At 54.2% G+C, this 17,228-nt stretch overlaps 7 protein-coding genes across 7 annotated transcripts; 4 read left to right on the plus strand and 3 right to left on the minus strand.

The window, feature by feature from the left end:
- Nucleotides 1–433: 433 nt before the first annotated feature.
- Nucleotides 434–2,143, minus strand: CLAFUR5_05418 (O-acetyltransferase PaAT-1; the record flags this gene model as incomplete). The annotated part of the gene is made up of 1 exon (XM_047904566.1): nt 434–2,143. The coding sequence occupies one exon, from the start codon at nt 2,141–2,143 to the stop codon at nt 434–436; it is 1,710 nt and encodes a 569-aa protein (XP_047762114.1).
- Nucleotides 2,144–3,274: 1,131 nt separating this feature from the next.
- CLAFUR5_05419 (uncharacterized protein) lies at nt 3,275–5,077 on the minus strand (the record flags this gene model as incomplete). The annotated part of the gene is made up of 3 exons (XM_047904567.1): nt 3,275–3,953; nt 4,009–4,159; nt 4,216–5,077. 3 exons carry the CDS (start codon nt 5,075–5,077, stop codon nt 3,275–3,277), a joined length of 1,692 nt encoding a protein of 563 aa, XP_047762480.1.
- Nucleotides 5,078–6,730: 1,653 nt separating this feature from the next.
- CLAFUR5_05420 (Ecp32-2) lies at nt 6,731–7,318 on the plus strand (the record flags this gene model as incomplete). The annotated part of the gene is made up of 1 exon (XM_047904568.1): nt 6,731–7,318. The coding sequence occupies one exon, from the start codon at nt 6,731–6,733 to the stop codon at nt 7,316–7,318; it is 588 nt and encodes a 195-aa protein (XP_047762745.1).
- Nucleotides 7,319–7,560: 242 nt separating this feature from the next.
- Nucleotides 7,561–8,398, minus strand: CLAFUR5_05421 (uncharacterized protein; the record flags this gene model as incomplete). Its single annotated transcript, XM_047904569.1, has 3 exons — nt 7,561–8,112; nt 8,166–8,292; nt 8,343–8,398. 3 exons carry the CDS (start codon nt 8,396–8,398, stop codon nt 7,561–7,563), a joined length of 735 nt encoding a protein of 244 aa, XP_047762744.1.
- A 2,000-nt stretch (nt 8,399–10,398) lies between these two features.
- Nucleotides 10,399–10,707, plus strand: CLAFUR5_20042 (uncharacterized protein; the record flags this gene model as incomplete). Its single annotated transcript, XM_059462894.1, has 3 exons — nt 10,399–10,482; nt 10,534–10,564; nt 10,637–10,707. 3 exons carry the CDS (start codon nt 10,399–10,401, stop codon nt 10,705–10,707), a joined length of 186 nt encoding a protein of 61 aa, XP_059318992.1.
- A 1,158-nt stretch (nt 10,708–11,865) lies between these two features.
- CLAFUR5_05422 (uncharacterized protein) lies at nt 11,866–13,362 on the plus strand (the record flags this gene model as incomplete). Its single annotated transcript, XM_047904570.1, has 2 exons — nt 11,866–12,828; nt 12,886–13,362. 2 exons carry the CDS (start codon nt 11,866–11,868, stop codon nt 13,360–13,362), a joined length of 1,440 nt encoding a protein of 479 aa, XP_047762743.1.
- A 1,107-nt stretch (nt 13,363–14,469) lies between these two features.
- CLAFUR5_05423 (F-box/WD repeat-containing protein 7) lies at nt 14,470–16,932 on the plus strand (the record flags this gene model as incomplete). Its single annotated transcript, XM_047904571.1, has 2 exons — nt 14,470–16,482; nt 16,531–16,932. 2 exons carry the CDS (start codon nt 14,470–14,472, stop codon nt 16,930–16,932), a joined length of 2,415 nt encoding a protein of 804 aa, XP_047762742.1.
- Nucleotides 16,933–17,228: the final 296 nt, after the last annotated feature.

Genomic DNA, 17,228 nt, shown 5'->3' on the forward strand with positions numbered 1-17,228 from the left:
CTTTTGGTTTGCTGCGAGACTCTTGAATCGGTAGTGACGCCGCCGGCACTGCCCTGCTTCTTGCCGACACATTCGATGCGGGGAGAGTCTCGGAAAGAGCAGGACAAGCTGTGTCACACATGCGTCTGTGGTCGTTGTGGCCTCGGCCTTCTGCTTCGTGAAGTTGGATGTCGGCATTTGCCGTGACGGGTCGCATAAACCTTATGCAGCCACGCGCCGCCGCGTGTGCTTTCAAACAGCTGGTTGCGGTGCGATCGGCGTGTTGCGTCAGATCGACAAGCTGCTTGTTCAATGCACTGCGTGTGCCTGCAGCGTCTTGAAGCATGATGTAGTCAAGAGTGTAGGAAAGGTGTGCTTCTTGATGGGACGCAATGATATTCGGCAGTCGAATCTCAAATGACTATAGATGCCTGCTCATCGGTACAGCAGGCCCTCATACTAAGAAGTCCCGCTCCGGTGTCGTGTGAGTCTTGAACAACCATTGCGTGAACTTGACGCTGGGCTCATCAACCAACCTCGTAAAAACCTCAGCCAACCAAAGTGTCAGTGGAAAGAGGATGAGTTGCGACGCGAGGAAGTTCACCTCAAGGCCAGTCACGCCCCAATTGGGAAACGGGAAGCGGTTGATCCAGGCAGGAACAAGCGCATCGTGACCATCACGAGCGAGGCCTACTGCTGCGTAGATTCGATCTCCGATTGACCACATCACCGGACCATGCACCAGGTACAATGCGAAGGAGATCCTGCCTAGATACTGGCAGAACGGCGTTTCGAAAAAGGACTGCAGCCAGCCGAGGCGAGGGATAATGATCATCAGCAGAGTTGCTGCCCAGAATCTGAAGAACCACGCATGGTTGAACACGGCTTGTGGTTTGAGGAAAGACAGATAATACCAGCCTGGAGTACCACGCAATTCCATGATGTCGTTGGAGTTTGCGGGTACGTTGCCAATGTACAGGGCAACCGTCAAGAGAATGTAACAGACCCATTGAGGTTGTGTGTATATCCGTTTGAGCGCAGGCGGTAGCTCCCTCCGAATAGCCAGTAGATCCAGATCGCATAGAAGCATCCCCACAATGAACAGTGCGCAGTACCATCCATCGACAATGTACATGAAGTAGAATAGCAAAGCGCACTCAATCCGTAGGCGGTTGGCCGTGTTGCAGCGAGCGACGGCAATTAGCGTAGTGTAGATGACAATCGAGCCACGAAACTCCAGCGGTATGGACCAAGCGTGGAAGCTGTAAGCGTTAAAGTAGCTATCGTTGAAGATAAAGCTGTAGTTCTTAAAGTCGCAGTACCACTTCCAGACCTCATCGAGATACGTTCTCTCGGGGATTTGGGGGACACTTGGCCGGAAACCAAGCAAATGCCAGCTACTCATCCAGAGAAAGGTAAGCACAAGGACAGGAATGAATAGCCTCAGCCATCGCCTGAACAGCGCAGATCCCAAATTGTCCGCGAGGTTCACAGTTTCCTTGGACTGAATCAAACTGAGAGGCTTGGCCGCTAGCACGTAGCCTGATATAACGAAGAACACGGCCACGGCGAGATGGCCACCACTGAAGAAGGTGCGTATGAACGGAGCGGTGGCGAAGTAGTAGTGTCCGTGCCAGCCCCAGCCAGCCTCCATAATGGTAAGTGCCCAGGTTCCATGCGACCACCCCGTGTTGTGCAGAATGTAGACGAGTAAGGCGCCAAAGCCCCTTAGGCCATCAAGATACGCTGTACGCTTCAGCTTCAAGTGCTTCTGCGGCTCACTCGTCCTCTTAAACCACTGTGATGCCGTGGACAGCGTTGTATTTGCCGCGCCGTATATGTCCTGGGCGAGAGATTTGTCGGCAAGGTCGTTGTTTCCTGGCTTCCCAACCGTCGAGAACATGCCGGAGTAAGCTGTGCTGTAGGGCTGCGCAGATGAGGGAGACTGCGGTACGTATGCGGATCTTGGAGAGAAATCTGTCTTTTGTGACTGCTCCGTTGGTGATCTAGGCTTGGAATATCCTGCCCTGTGCGTGGATAGTGAAGCTGGATGGCCGCCAGTAGAGTCGACAGAGGCAGACTCTTCAAGAGGAACTTCCTCCATTCGCAGAGTTGGACGTCCGTCTGTTGTCATCGTTGTGGTCGCCGAGCTAGAGGATGCCATGTTCGGTGACTGGCTTCACGATGGTCAATGCTGCTCAGTCGGTGGCCACGAGGCTGTTCCACGAGGCGCCAAATCCTGCATACAGATCGTTCTGTAAGGACAATGCAGTCTTCGCTCGCCGAAATGCAATGGAACGTTGGGTCGTACAGTATCACTGTGGGTGTCCACAACAATGTTGTCTGCAAGCTCGAGGTGGTGTCCAAGCGGCAGCTAGCGTGGATTGCTATACGCAGCTCGCTCCACTGCAGGCATTGAGCTAGAGCCTAATAGTATGTTGCGGGCCCCGGCTCATTGGCCTTCAGCAGCGACGACGCCATCACAGTAGCGGCCAAGGGAGACCTGCCGATGCTCGATGCAGCTACTCTCATACATGCACCCGTATCATCCAGCGAGCCACGGCATGCCAGCGGTCTGGCCATGCCGTGAGACGCGAGGGCTGATCTGGAAGCACGCATTGCCAGTTCCCAGTCTCCACCCATGTGGGCACGATACCAGACCTCCTCGGAGGTTATCAGACGCCGCGACCGTGTGTCACACGGGTCCTTTGGGCAGTCCGAGTACCTGCATCAGACAACGCCGCGCGAGACAAGAATGAGGAGAATGCGGAGTTGAAGGCTTGTGAGGTCCACCGTGGCCCACAAGTCCACGCCGTGGGCAGCATTTCGCCCATCTTCTGTCGGTGGCGCCGATCGCAGGCCTTCTGATGATGGATCTACTAGACGCTGCGGGTCGTATTCCAGTACCACTCGTTGATGAAAATACGGTAGCAAGTCATCGCACGCCAATATACGACGTCCGCGCGCGTCACGGCGAAGATCCGCTGCAGCACATCCCCCGGCGATAACGAGATGTTCCGGAACGTCGTCGGCAGAGTCAGATCACCAGAGCATGCTGGAATACGTGATGAACTTGATGTTGATGAGATAAAGTGCGGCGTGAGGAGATGAAGTGAAAACAAAGATTCGCTGTCAGCCAGCCTCCGCAGGGTGCCAAGCCTGGTCGACAGGGGCCCGTGCGGATGGAAGCGAGAGGGCGATATAAGACTCAATTGGATTTTCACGCGGGCTCCGTTCGGGGATATCTGCAATAAATCGTTCGAACACAGCTATCTAATCCCGCGCAACATGAAAATCAGCCTGCCTTCTCCGGCTCATCCAACATCCAATATCCACCACTTTCATCAAAAGCCTTCTCGAACCCAGGCACGAGCTCTTCCAACGGCTTCGCGTCAATGGTCGGATATTGAGTGCAAAAGGTAGGCCCCATCTTGTACTTCGCCTTATCCGGGAAGTACTTCATCTCATCACCACCAATGTAGACCTGGAAAGGTTTGCTGTGGTCGGTATCGTACTCATACTTCTTGTACACCTGGAATATGCCGCCATTCTGCTCGCGCTGCCACTTCATGACTGGTTTCTGCATGGTTTTGAGTAGACCACCATGCATGAACTGAGGTCTTCCGTCGGGATGGTATTGCAGGAAGCTGTGACCGCAGTAGAAGCTTGATGTTTCCGACTCCTTGCTCAACGTCCCGACGCTGGTGATGGCGTTTCTTGGTCTGCCGTATGTCGTTTTTAGAGCATGCCATGCAAAGCGGAACGTGTCTTTGTCTCCCAGTAGGATATTGTAGTAAAAGCTTTCTGCATATCTGCCGTTAGCATCAAGGCGAGGTGCGTTGAGCCATGCCGCAAGTTGCAGGTGGTAGAAGAACTTCGACTTGTTGACAAGCAGTTGGCCACTTTCCTGCTCGAACTCATCTGGACGGCATAGGGTGTTCGTGATTGACCATATTGGATTGTCGGCTCGAGTCCTATCTGTCATCAGTCATGGTCTAGAATCGCTCAAGACAACGTTTCCTCTCGTACCTTGCTATGTCGGGCCAGAAGATCGTGCCATATTCTCGGTACTCATCCGACTCCCACAGCGATTCTGGAGCTATAATAGGTATGTTGTCTGAGTCTAAAAGCAATGGCTCAGCAAAGCGGGAGTTTATCAGAGCTGCAGTCTTGAGGTTGTCTGTTCCGATGTCAGTCTCCCGGCACAAAATCCATCCTTCTGTCACTGGCGCTTACAGTGGATTCCTCTTCCAGGAGTGTCGTCGTACATGGTACGATAGATGTTCGATTGCGACGACAAGTCGTTGAAGTACAGCAGTGGCCACAAGTTAGTCAACTTCTTCCGCTTATCGTCGTCCATCTCTTTCCCCCAGTAGTGTATTTCGATGGGTAGCTTAGAGCCCAGCTTCGCAAGCTGTCTCATCATGACCATTATCCGTTTGACACTCCTTCCAGAACCGCCAACAATAACAATCCCGCGGCCCTCGAATCTGTGGCCATGATCTTTCCACGGTATCAGACCTTTCATAACGAATTTCTGCCAGATTGCTCTCTGTTCATCGTGGTCCTCTTGGGGCCAAGGCCGCAGCGTCCAGGAACTATTGAGCATGAATCCTCCTTCGCCATCGCCAAACTGGAAGTTCACGTTGCCAGGGTCGGCGAAGTGGCACGCATCTTTTGCTTGCTGCCATGTCACGCGGGGAGCTTTGATCACGGCATCGAAGTGAGCACGGAAAGCATCTGGATTCGACAGTCTGTGCGCATCCAGCCGAACTTTGCCATCACTCTCAGTCGATAATGCTTCTGTGTCCGGTGTCTGAACAGCTTCTGCTGCAACCGCTGCCGTCCCTGACTGTCCGGTCGCCTCTTTCTGCTGCTGCTCCAACTTCTCTTGCTGCTTCCTCCAGAGATCCTCCACACCTCCAAGCTCATGGCGCTGTTCCTCTGTTGTTGGAATCCCAGCTCGCTGTCCCTGATGCCATGATCTGTCGTTTCCCCAGACGGTGACAAAATACAGGAATAGAAGTGCAGTCACGATGGCGGACACCACTAATCTCGGCGTACTACATGCGCGGTTCACTCGGTACGACATGAGCATCGCAGCAGATTGCCCCCGGGTGTGAAGAGGAAGGAGACCTACTGCAGTATTGGTTATCCCGTTGTGGGCGTTAAACGGTCGCGACGTTCAAGGCCCACGCCTCGATCTCGTGCGGCTTGCATGTCGTCCTGCGGAGAATGCATCCTGCCGAGTGCCATCGCCGTTGGGAGGTGCCACACTACCTAGGTACGCAAGCCATGGTCCAGATGTGAAGAAACTAGTGGAGATCTCCGTGGTTGAAAGCTTCTTTCCTGGAGAGTCAAACGGCGCGGCCCAGGTGGTCCTGCCTCGGCATGAATCGGCCAGAGCCATAACAAGCAACCACAATGCAGATGTCGAAGAGCAATGCATGATACTGTTGTGCCATCCTCTCGTGGGCAAGTATGTGCCCCAATAATGCCTGCAATAGTGCACAGCAGTCATCGCTACTGCAACCCTCGCATTCCTGACAACAATTAGCAGCGACAACAGCTTACCTCACGAAGCATATCATGCAGAGAAGGTGCCTCCACTGTACGTGTTGATCAGCACCATCTCATCAGTCACTAAGGTGCGCACCAGGGGTGACCGCACTCGACAAACCTCCTTGACAGGCCGTATGGTTTGGCAGCCTGCCACAGTCTTCACTCAGCACTCGCGGCGACTCCACCTGTTGAAAGGAAGCGTGCTTGTTGTCGTGGTCCCTCGGTCGTTGCAATAGTGCTACCGATGGCGAGGCTGCACTCATATCGACACTCTTCTGGTGGCGCTTGCTTTTCTTCTACAGCGTCTTGCAGCAGCGGAGTAACATTTGGTTTTAGCGGCCGCTGCCAACGAAGCCGGCTGAGATAATTTGCTGGAATCCTGGATTTTGCTAGGATACTCGGGAAGAGAATGTGACTCTGCTGCTGACAGACGCTGTACGTCAAATTCTGCACATCTATATGTGTCTCAGCCGATCGACAAAGCGGCCACATTGTACTTTGCCGGGTGTTTATCGAGAAGACGCAGCATCATCCTGAAGTGTCTCCGAAAGCCGACAGGAGTACGAGGATTCTCGGATAGAGACGAAGATGGAGAGGCAAGTCTTGGAGCGAGATGTTCTGCTACAGTCCTTGGCGAAATCACATCCTTGCAAAGCAAGAATAGCAACATCCATGACCTGCTTGCTAGGATCCCATCCGCGAGCCACAACTTGTTACACACTAAACTGACGACTGCAATAGAATACGAGTCTCTTATTCTGGAGCATCTCTTCAACTAAGCAGCGCCGTACGAGGTTTTGTCTCTCGGGCCTACTCCGATGGCGACACTGTACTGGTCTAAGTAATGATAGCAGGCACTGCTCGGGGAGTTTCCGCCGGACTACAGCGTCTGTCCGCAGCGGAAGGTTATCTTTTTGTGCCTTTAGTGCCCGTACCAGGTTTTCGCGTTTGTGAACTGCTGCAATCCCTGCTGCCGCCTGCTATAGTTGAACAAAATAACCTTCCGCTGCGACAAGACGCTGTAAATGCCTGAGTTGAGTCTCCTGTACCGATGATCACCCCAGGTTACAGCCTCGTCCGTCGTTGACGAGCAAGGAGACATGGGCCAAAGGTTTATAAGTGCTGGCATGCCCACACGACTGGGAAGCACTCGACATCTATCACGCCGCCAAACAAACAAAACAACACCATGAAGTCCTTCATCGCCGCCACCTTCGTCGCTGCAGCCGCTGCCCAGGCCGGCACAACTGAACCACTCCGCTTCACCGGTTTGGCCCAAGGGCCCTCTGGCACCCTTCTCAACGCCGGCGTCATCAACGCCAACGGCGGCTCCTTCTGGATCGGCAAGGACACAGTCACCAGCGTCCCAGCAAACACAGATTCTCACTCCGTCATCGGCCAAAGCAACACCAAGAACGGCAACACCACCATCTTCACCTACCTCAACAGCCAGAGCACCTTCAACCTCGACGTGGTCGTTCCACGAGGCCAGGCCGTCTTCGTCAGCCTGCCCGGCGGCAAGCTTAAATTCACTAAGGGTAACCATGCTGCTGCAGGGCGTTCACTTACACACGGCTTCGCGAATGTTTACGATGCGACGTTGAAGTTTGAGGGGAAGGGGTGGCTGGGCTGTGGAAATGATGCTACTGGGTATGAGATCTTTGCTGCGAGCAGAGCGCCGGCCAATAAGGCTGGATGCCAGCGGTTCTCGTGGAAGTTGAAGCAGGTTGATGCTGTGGTCGATGGTGGCCCAAGCCAGGCATACCAGTACGTCTAGAGGGAAGGTCAGCACACTGAAGCGCCACGATACGGCAGATAGAGATTATCAGGTGGGGGAACAGGTGTAAATGTCTGTAGCATGGCATACACTGCAATTGCTCGTCGTGCCCGCCGATTAGCAAGTCTCGCATGAGGGTTCCTCGTTCCAGCCTTCGGGGTCTGCAGAGCTGAGGTTCGTGACAGAACCCTCATCTGGAAGCACGGAGCACAGCGCTGCTAGCTCGATCCTCCCCTTTATGCTTATACCATTTCGTCGTACTCTTCCTCGCACTCACAACAGTGGAGGCAAACCTTGCACCTCTCACATCGCTCTTCCTTCTTTCTTGCCTCGTCCTTCTTTTCTCGAAGAGCCTCTTCAAGCACGCTTTTAAGCACATCCGCAGCAAATTGTGGCACAGCCCTGGCGACTTCCCAGAACCTGCCACCACCAGAAGTCTCCTCGTACAGCGAGGCGCCATTCAGGGCTGCGATCATCACGCTGTATTTCCTGAGCTCCAGGAGATTGTCCGCCTCTGGATGTCGGTGTAGCTCTTCAATGGCATCAGTGAACGCGGCCTCGTACAACTCATTCCCGGCGCGGTCCTTGAATATCCTAGCGGCGACACCAGCAAGCCTATCGAGGCCACCCTTCTTTGCAGTAGAGTAAACGTGAACGTTGAATACAAGAGGCATCCAGTCGTCTTCTTCCAGCCAATCACAGCCGTCGTAATCGCCGGTGTACAGAAAGTGGATGAGGGCATGGACAGCATCTGGCAAGTCACCCTGGAGGGTGATGACGTCTTTTGTAGCTTCCTATGGCACAGTCAATACACGTTGGGGTGACAAGACTGTAGCGAGATACGCACTTTGCTATTGCGGTCGCATGCTGTGGCGAAAAACTCGCACTGCGAGCAGACGACGATTTTGTGGACAGCCCAGCTTCGGTCGCCACATCGGATCTCGAGGTCGGACCAGCGTGAGTCGGTGAAGAGGCTAATTTACTGTCAGGTCAGTACTCACCTTGTTGATGGAAGGAGCCTCACCTTTTGACACAGCCGGAAAGCGGCCTGACTGCTGTTGATACGATGTCGAAATTCATGGTGTTCGTGTTGTGCCGCTTGAAATGACGCCAGATGTTGATTTTGGCGGACGTATATCCGTCCACGAAGTTGAGTGCGCTTGTCGCAGAAGCCTAGAGTCCTCGAGCGATGCCTTCTTTCACTTGCACTTCACTTCAGACTGACTTCAAGCTCAATTTTCGCCAATGTGAGCTTGGCGTGATACTGCGACTGCGCAAGAGCAGAGGACGCCGTGGGATGCAGTACCGGCGGCAACTTTCGATCTTCATTCTCGAATGACCGTGGAGGGACTCCTTTACTCAGGCACCTTGCCGTCGCCATCCAGAATTGGAGCCAGTGCACGTTCCTAAGCTGCCTGAAGACTGGGAAGCCATATATGCTCGTTTTTGGTATCATGATCTAGCATGGGCTCGCGACCAGCTGTTGGTAAGTGGTATAAAGGAAGACGCGGTCGATACAGACGGCTCCATTTTAATGTCCGCAGCTTCTTCGCAATACCAGTCGCTCTGACAGATTGTTGCCCGAGTAGTTTGCTAAGAATGTATCATGCTGGCGGCATCACTTCGACGAAGGAGCATCGTAGCGGCAAGGCGTACCTGGTTGCTTCAGCACCTGCGTCTTAAGGAGTGAATACCGCGTACCCAGCTCAGGCCATCCACTGCGGCTCCGCAAATGCCTCCAAGCCCCATGATGGCCAGGACAGGATTGAAAGGCCGTCTACTCATAAAACCTTCGAGAAAAACATTGCCCGAAAGCGAAACTCGCAAACATCTTCTGCTCTGATCACATGGAGATCCATCCCGGCCGTAACACTCACGCCGAAGCCGGCTAAGCGCTCCCACGGTATAACCTAATGTCACGGAAGCGACCGTTGCCGCGAGACCGTGTCGATATTTGTGCTCCGTCACTAGGCCATTACCCATGGTCTAGGCGTGCAGTACCCCGATGAGTACGTAGCGCGTGCGCGATGCTTGTGATGCTTGCTTGCAGGGTGCCGGTCGGTGTTAACGGTCGTCAGCCGTCGAAAGGGCAATGTGGTACCGTATTTGTTTGTGGGCAATCGAGCCGATGACCGCTGATGTTTCCACGATATCATGTGGCAGCAGCAAGGGGTCGTGGAGGCCCACCGACGGTTGGGTCGGTGACCGCACCAGTCAGGTCGCAGTTCCGCCCGGTAGGCGCTTCATCCTGACCACTCGTCGTAGACGGGTAAGCGCATGCTGCAGTTGGTAACGTTATAGCGGGACTCGAAAAGTCCTGCGAAGCGCGTTTCGGCGTTAATTTCAAGGCTGCCTCTAGGGTCCCGAGGCCTGCCGCCGACACTGCTTCCACCAACCAGGCCGACGCTATTGAACGGCTCTGGGAGTCTTCTGTCAATACCAAGACATCAACCTTCACCGTCTTCTTCCCTGTCTCGAGAAACCAACACTTCGTCCTGGACCACTGGAACTTGCCTTTATTACAGCGTCTGCGAACATCGGATCGACAACTCGAAGTTTACTGCCGCCGGGCTCTTGCTCGTTGATTTGTTGCAACCCCGGGTTCGCCATGATGAGTGATCGACGCGGGAACAGTCTTGTTACCCGCTTGCTGTCCGAAGAGGCCGTAGCTTGATGAAGCTATGTTCAAATCACCAGCCATTGGTCAGTTCTCGATTTCCTAGCATCGTGCGGCTAACATCGACCACGGTCGTATCGGATCCTTAGCACTTCGCAAGCGCGCGGGTAAATCCTCTCCCGACCAGGATATGTTCGCCGTCGGAGCGGCGTATATGCCGATACGCTTGCGAGATGGTGAGGATCCGACATGACCGTGGTCGATGTTATGCCTCAATGTCGGTCTCCAACGAGCAGGCCAGGCGGTGTGTTCTGAAGTCAATGATCACTTTCGGCGTAGGGAGATGGTATAAGAGCCCAGTCCGTCGTCCGTAAAGCCCACTCTGGATAACAAGTCCGTCGAGACAGTCGAGAATATCCTGTCCATCGAAACTTCGGCACACCCAATCGTCGTACCGCCCATCATGCAGTTTTCGATCTTCTACCAGATCCTTGCTGCCCTCGCACTGGTCCAAGTCGCGGTTGCGGCCGGATGTACATCATCTAGTGTATGGTCGAAGGCAGAGCTGAACATCGAGTATGAATACTGACAGATACAGCAATGTGGACATCCCTTCAAATGCTTGGTCTGTAAGTAGTCCGTTTGACTGAAAGCATACTGCCCAAGCCAGTCGGCCTTCTTACTTTGCCCTCCACGTATAGGTCCAGGAGGAGGCACATGCACGTCCGGTAGCGAGTGCAGGAACACTGCAGGTTGCTCCTGCCCTCCTTGAAGTTGAGCGAGGTGGTGTGGGGGACAAGCGTCGAGCTGTCAAGGCGAGACCACAGGTGCAATGGTGGACCCCAAGAGTGTTTGCGGCAAAGAGGGTAACACCCTGGAGATGGCATGTATATTAATTGTTCGTCGCAGGAGTGGATCCTGCGTCGATTCATTGATGATTACTACACGTAAAATAAGCAAGTGGTCCATGATTCATTACCTTTCAGTCTCTCCGCGACTTGCTGAGCCCCCGTCGTTCGCTCCCGCGGACGGGACAAGCCTTCAACCATATGTATCCGGCGAAGTCGGTGGTGGCTCGCTCAAGTGCTCTGGTACAGCGTCTTCGAGCGTTGCAGTCACAGGTGTCCTTACCTGCCGTGATTACTGAGTGATTCGCTACGATGCCGAGTTTAGCTGGGATGGCCGCTTCACTTCGGCGACAGTTGTGACGCCTAGGCTCGAAGACGCTGTATTGGCAAGAACAGGGTAGCCATACATCCCGTGGAAAGCCTTGCGGATAAAGTAGTGACCGCTCAGGTCGGTCGCAACGGCTGTCCTTGACCATCCGCGTCAGTTTTAACAGTTTTAACGGAACTTTGGCATCGGCGAGCGCCTCGCGTAGTTTGCTATGCTCTGCAACTGCTTGAGCACGCCCATACATCCAAGTGAACAGGTTTGTAGCGAAGAGGACGCGCTCGGCCGCAACGGACTTGGTCGAATAACTCTCTTGTTGGAAGCCACAATTCAAAGTTTGGGGCGCCGCTGCTGACACAGCTGCTTTGACTGCACTTCATCTTGTACGCTTCGTTCCTTCTCTTGTCTTTAAGCGTCCTGGTGCGACCGTATGCACGGCTTGTCTTTGAATGTCTCCTCTTCCTCATCTTCCAACCGGCGATGTGCCGCGCATATCCACGTTCCAGATCTCGGCCGCCGACCGGTTGAGGCGCGAAATGGCGCCGGTGAGATATACGGCAGTTGAGCGATGGTACCCGCGGACTGCGATGTTACAGAAGTACAGAGTGTACTGAACGTAGGACAATTGAAGATGATGTCTCGACTTATGCAAGGTCGATCACCACGCTAGTCCTAGCGGAGAAAGGGGGACTCCCCTTCACTTCACTGTTGCTGGACTTCAAGAAACAGCGTTCTTCTCGCACTCCATGTCACAAAGATGACAGCCAACAACATCCACCCATACCTCACGGAGCCAGACATCATCGTCCTCGAGAACTTGTTCGAGGATGTCGCCAACAAGAACACCTCCGAGAGAAACACATCCGACCTGAACACAGCCCCCGCAAACACCATCGCCAAGCACGACCAACTCGCCATCGAACGCCTAAAAGCCTTAAACGACCCATCCCACCCCGACTTCGAGCCAACAGTCTTCGTATCGTGGGACGACCAAGACCTCTCCGAACCCTTCAAACGCTACATCGTCAAGCCATACACCAAACTCGCCATCGGCATAGTCCGCCACCCCACCGACGTCGTCTTCTTGACCCACATCCTGACCTACCTCCTCATCAACGTCCCCAGCGCATTGTGGTTGTTCCGCCACTTCACCTACATCCATGGAATTCTCCACGTGGCCTGGACGTTCTGGTGGACGGGATCCTTCACGCTCATGATGCATAATCATATTCACAATAATGGTGTGCTGGCGAAGGAGTGGGCGTGGCTGGATTTGGCGTTTCCGTATGTTATGTATCCCTTGATGGGGCATACGTGGAATTCGTACTACTACCATCATGTGAAGCATCACCACATTGAAGGGAATGGACCGGATGATCTCTCCTCGACGGTGCGGTATCAGCGCGACAATGTCTGGCACTTCTTACACTACCTTGGACGCTTTCTGTTCTTCGTGTGGCTGGATCTGCCGCTGTACTTTGTGCGGAAGGGCAAGTCGAGTACTGCCGCGAAGGCATTTGGGTGGGAAATCTCGGGTCTGAGTTTGCTGTACTTTATGACGACGAAGGTCAACACCAGAGCTTCGATCTTCACGCTCGTTATTCCGTTTGTGCTACTCCGGCTGGGCTTGATGATTGGCAACTGGGGGCAACACGCGCTCGTCGATGACTTAGAGCCAGACTCTGACTTTCGCTCCAGCATCACCCTAGTTGACGTGCCGGTAAGTTTTGCGAAGTGTCCAGGTTTGGTTGTGAGCGAAGACTAATGCGTCACACAGAGCAACCGCTTCTGCTTCAACGACGGCTACCACACTGCCCACCACCTCAACTCTCGCCGGCACTGGCGCGAACAGCCACTCCACTTTCTGCAGTCAAAGGAAGCATACCGAGAAGGTCGAGCCTTGACTTTCCACAACATTGACTACCTGATGATGACGCTTAAGCTCCTGCAAAAAGACTATATGCATCTTGCGAGTTGTCTGGTGCCAATGGGCGATCAGATTGGGATGACGCAGCAGGAGATTGCAGACATGCTAAGGACGAAGACGAGGCGCTTCACTGAGGAGGAGATTCGACAGAAATTTGGAGCGGCTTACGAAAAGAAGCCGCTGTCTGCTTCGGTCAGCTCTGTGTTGTCGAGATTCACTGCTTTGCTTGGTCTGGCTGGACCAACCAAGGCAAAGAAAGCACACAGGCGGAAGTCCTCTTGTGCGACGCGACCTGTCGATGCGAGGCTGAAAGACCACGCCGCTTGACAGAATCATCGACTATGGAACGCGGTACATGGCTCTGTAACACGACGGCAATACAGATAGACATAATACCATGATGAGCATGCAGGAATCTAGCACCTGCATCGTGATGATGTTCCAGCAGTACGTCGACCAAGCGCCCCGCCCCCCGCTGCAGGGCACTTTCGGTCAGCGTTCATGCTCGACTAGATGCAGTCAAGCTCCCACAGTCCCGAAGTGGTGGCTGGCAGCATAGTGACGAAAGTGCAGCGTGGGAAAAGGCCAGCTGCCCATTATTCAGGGCGCACCGAGTCAAGCGCGGAGACTGCTGTCACCGGGAAGTTGTGTTCGAGTGTATTGCCTTCCTGCCTCATGGGATGCGAGTCTGGTGCGAAAGGTTCATTGACAGCTGAGATGGTCAGCAAGTACATTTGTTTCGCTGCGATTCTTTGCCTCTGAATAAGAAGCGTTGCAATTGTAAGCCAAGTACATGTAGTGTACAAGCAGGAACGAGGATTCAGCTTTCCTCCAGAACCTCCACTGATCGGCAGCGGCTGGCGCTTGGACTGGCCTGATCTCGCATTACCCGTCCGCATCTTCACCTTTCACAGCACGTCAGTTGTATGGCATTGCATTGCATTCACCACACACGCCCACTGCCTCACACACCCGCACGACTCCCCCGCGAACGTCATTCGCCGGCCGAAACAAAGACTTATATAAGCGCAGCAGCTGGTGCTTTCTGGTCAAGCTTGGCCTGGGAAACAACGTGATCGATCCCTGGTCGAGGATCGCTGCTGAGTGCCGACGCTTGGCTTGGACCGCAGCTGGGCCACCGCTTCTGTGTAACGACGACTACGGTATCACATCCTTAATCATACGCAACGAGCCTCTATCCACCGCGATATCCCCACCGCACCAAAGAGGAAGCATGCGCTAGCGAGACCTGCGGAGGCACGAGCCGAAGGAAGGCTGGGAGGCGCTGTCATCGTCGAGTAAGGACTCCATACGCCGATCAGAGCCGACGACGTGTACATACGGAAAGGCCAGCGGCAGACCGGTGAGACTTCTGTGAAGGGCGACGTTGCGTGCTTGTGAGCACCGCGCGTGAGAGGAGAGCGGAAACAAGACATGGACGGCGAAGATTGGGATCCAGCGACCAGACGGCCTTCCTCCAACATCATGGACTACAACTACCCTCAGCCCGAAGTCGAGCAGACTCAGCACAGCACTTCACCTCTGGCCCGAATGGCCTCACAATCACACAATAACCGCTTTCACTCCTCGCGACACGGCAAGAACCCCGTACGACCGCGAATAACGACTCCTTCATCATCTGCCAGCCATATTCCTACCATGCCTATACCCATTCCTACCAACCCGAATGTCATACCCGGGAACACTTTACCTTCTGCTCCGGCGAGCCCACCGACGCCCGCGCCGAGTCCGACGCCACAGCAGCGAGTGCCGGATTGGAGTACTGCAGATCCGCGCGAAGAGATTGGGGAGCTGGATCTGAATGATGATGAACTGCTTGCACAAGCCAGCGCGACCAACTCCACCAGAAGTTACAGCTCCGGTTACAGACATCTGCGTAATGAGTTCGCGAACATGGACAACCCCGAGCGAGAACGTTTGCTCAGTGAACTGCTGAACATGTGTGATGGCAAGACGCTGGGATTCGTTGCGCAGTATGTGGGACCTAGGCTGAAGAGGGATCCTTTCACAACACTACCGAACGAGCTATGTCTACGGATATTGACCTTTATCGATGACGCAAGGACATTGGCGAGGAGTTCCCAGGTCAGCAAGAGATGGCGTGAATTGGTGAGTGACGATATGGCTTGGAAGAGCTTGTGCGAGCGACATGCGTACAGGAGAATGTCGGATGAGACACCAGCGTCACCCCCACGACCGATACTGCGCCCAGCAGAGTATCATAATCCGCAACACCAGCATCCATACGGATATCATGGCTTCCTACAACAGCACAGCAACTCCTTCGTGGGTTTGTCATCGAGCGCACCCGATTTGACACGACGAGTGAGTATGAGTGCAGTACCGTCAGCGCTCCCGCCCACGCTTGCCGCAAGAGGATTTTCCTCGAAGAAAGGACGAAGACCCAAAGCCCTCAGCTATCGAAGTCACTTCAAGCAGCGATACCAGGTGGAGACTGCCTGGCGACATGGCGGCGATGTGCAAACACGGCAAATCACGCCTGATCAAGGAGTAGTGACCTCTTTGCATCTCACGCCGGACTATATCATCGTTGCTCTTGATAACGCCAAGATTCACGTCTTTGATACTGAAGGTCGGCATTTGAGGTGTTTGCAAGGCCATGTCATGGGCGTATGGGCCATGGTTCCGTACCAGAATACTCTTGTCTCCGGCGGTTGCGATAGGGACGTGCGAGTCTGGGACCTCACAACAGGCATGGCTCAACACATGCTGCGAGGCCACACTAGCACTGTGCGATGTTTGAAGATGAGTGGACCCAACATCGCCATATCTGGTTCGAGAGACACGACGCTGCGAGTGTGGGACATTCGGAAAGGTATCTGCAAGCACGTTCTGGTAGGACACCAAGCCTCTGTGCGCTGCCTGGAAGTTCACGGCGATCTGGTCGTCTCGGGATCGTACGACACTACCGCCAGGATCTGGTCGATAAGTGAAGGACGCTGCCTGCGTTCTCTGCAAGGACACTTTAGCCAAATCTACGCAGTGGCGTTTGACGGCCGTCGTGTTGCGACCGGCTCGCTTGATACCAGCGTGCGGGTGTGGGATGCTCGGGATGGTCGTTGTTTGGCGCAATTACAGGGTCACACCTCGCTGGTCGGCCAGCTGCAGCTTCGCAATGACACTTTAGTGTCTGGTGGTAGTGATGGGAGTGTAAGGGTCTGGAGCTTGCAGACGTACTCTGCTGTGCATCGCCTGGCGGCTCACGATAATAGCGTCACGAGTCTGCAATTTGATGACAGCCGCATTGTTTCTGGTGGTAGTGATGGCAGAGTGAAGGTGTGGGATCTGCATCGTGGCACTTTGGTCAGAGAGCTTGGTAGCCCTGCTGAGGCGGTGTGGAGGGTCGTGTTTGAGGAAGAAAAGGCTGTCGTGCTCGCGAGCAGAAACGGCAAGACGGTCATGGAGGTAAGCTCGCTCCTCCCTTTATGGCTTATCGATACTAACATCACCCAGGTCTGGAACTTCGCACCACCTCCCGAAATCGACGATACCTCCACCCTCGCCTCCACCTCCACCGCCAGCAGTCCAGGCATCCAACCTTACGAAGACCCCACATACGGCGACCGTCCTTTATACGACGATCTCGAAGAACACCCCGGGTTCGACACTTCATCAATTCAGGAACGAGAGAGGATACGGCAAGAGGTGCATGCGGCGAATCTGGAGATTGAACGCCAGCAAGAGCGGGAAAGGACAAAGGAGATGATTCAACAGCAAGATGAGATTATGACGGATGCGTATGGACGGCTAGGGCAGCAGGGAGGCTCGCAAGGGCAGGGTCATGAGCATGAGCGTGATGATGAGGGTGGAAATGATGAGAATGTTGCTCCCACGACTGAAGAGTTGACGGAATAGTATGCCGTTGCAACGCGAAAGACGGGGAAGCAACGATATTACGCCGGCCTGAAGGATCTGGATCGCGATGGGCACGACTCTGGCAAAGAGAACGAGGACGAGGATGACACCTTGGACGACGTCGGAGCTTTGCTTGCCACTTTGAAGATGGGAGGATGAAATTCGACAGGAGGCCATTGAGAGAGCTTCATGCATGCATGCAATTTCTACGACGGGGGAGACGACACGAGATGGAGGGTGTTGGGCAGATTGTTCTTGAGCATGGTGCATGGCGTCCAGAGTGGTCTAGTGTTACA

The sequence above is a fragment of the Fulvia fulva genome, chromosome 5 (genome assembly GCF_020509005.1).
Source record: "Fulvia fulva chromosome 5, complete sequence".
Lineage (NCBI taxonomy): Eukaryota > Fungi > Ascomycota > Dothideomycetes > Mycosphaerellales > Mycosphaerellaceae > Fulvia > Fulvia fulva.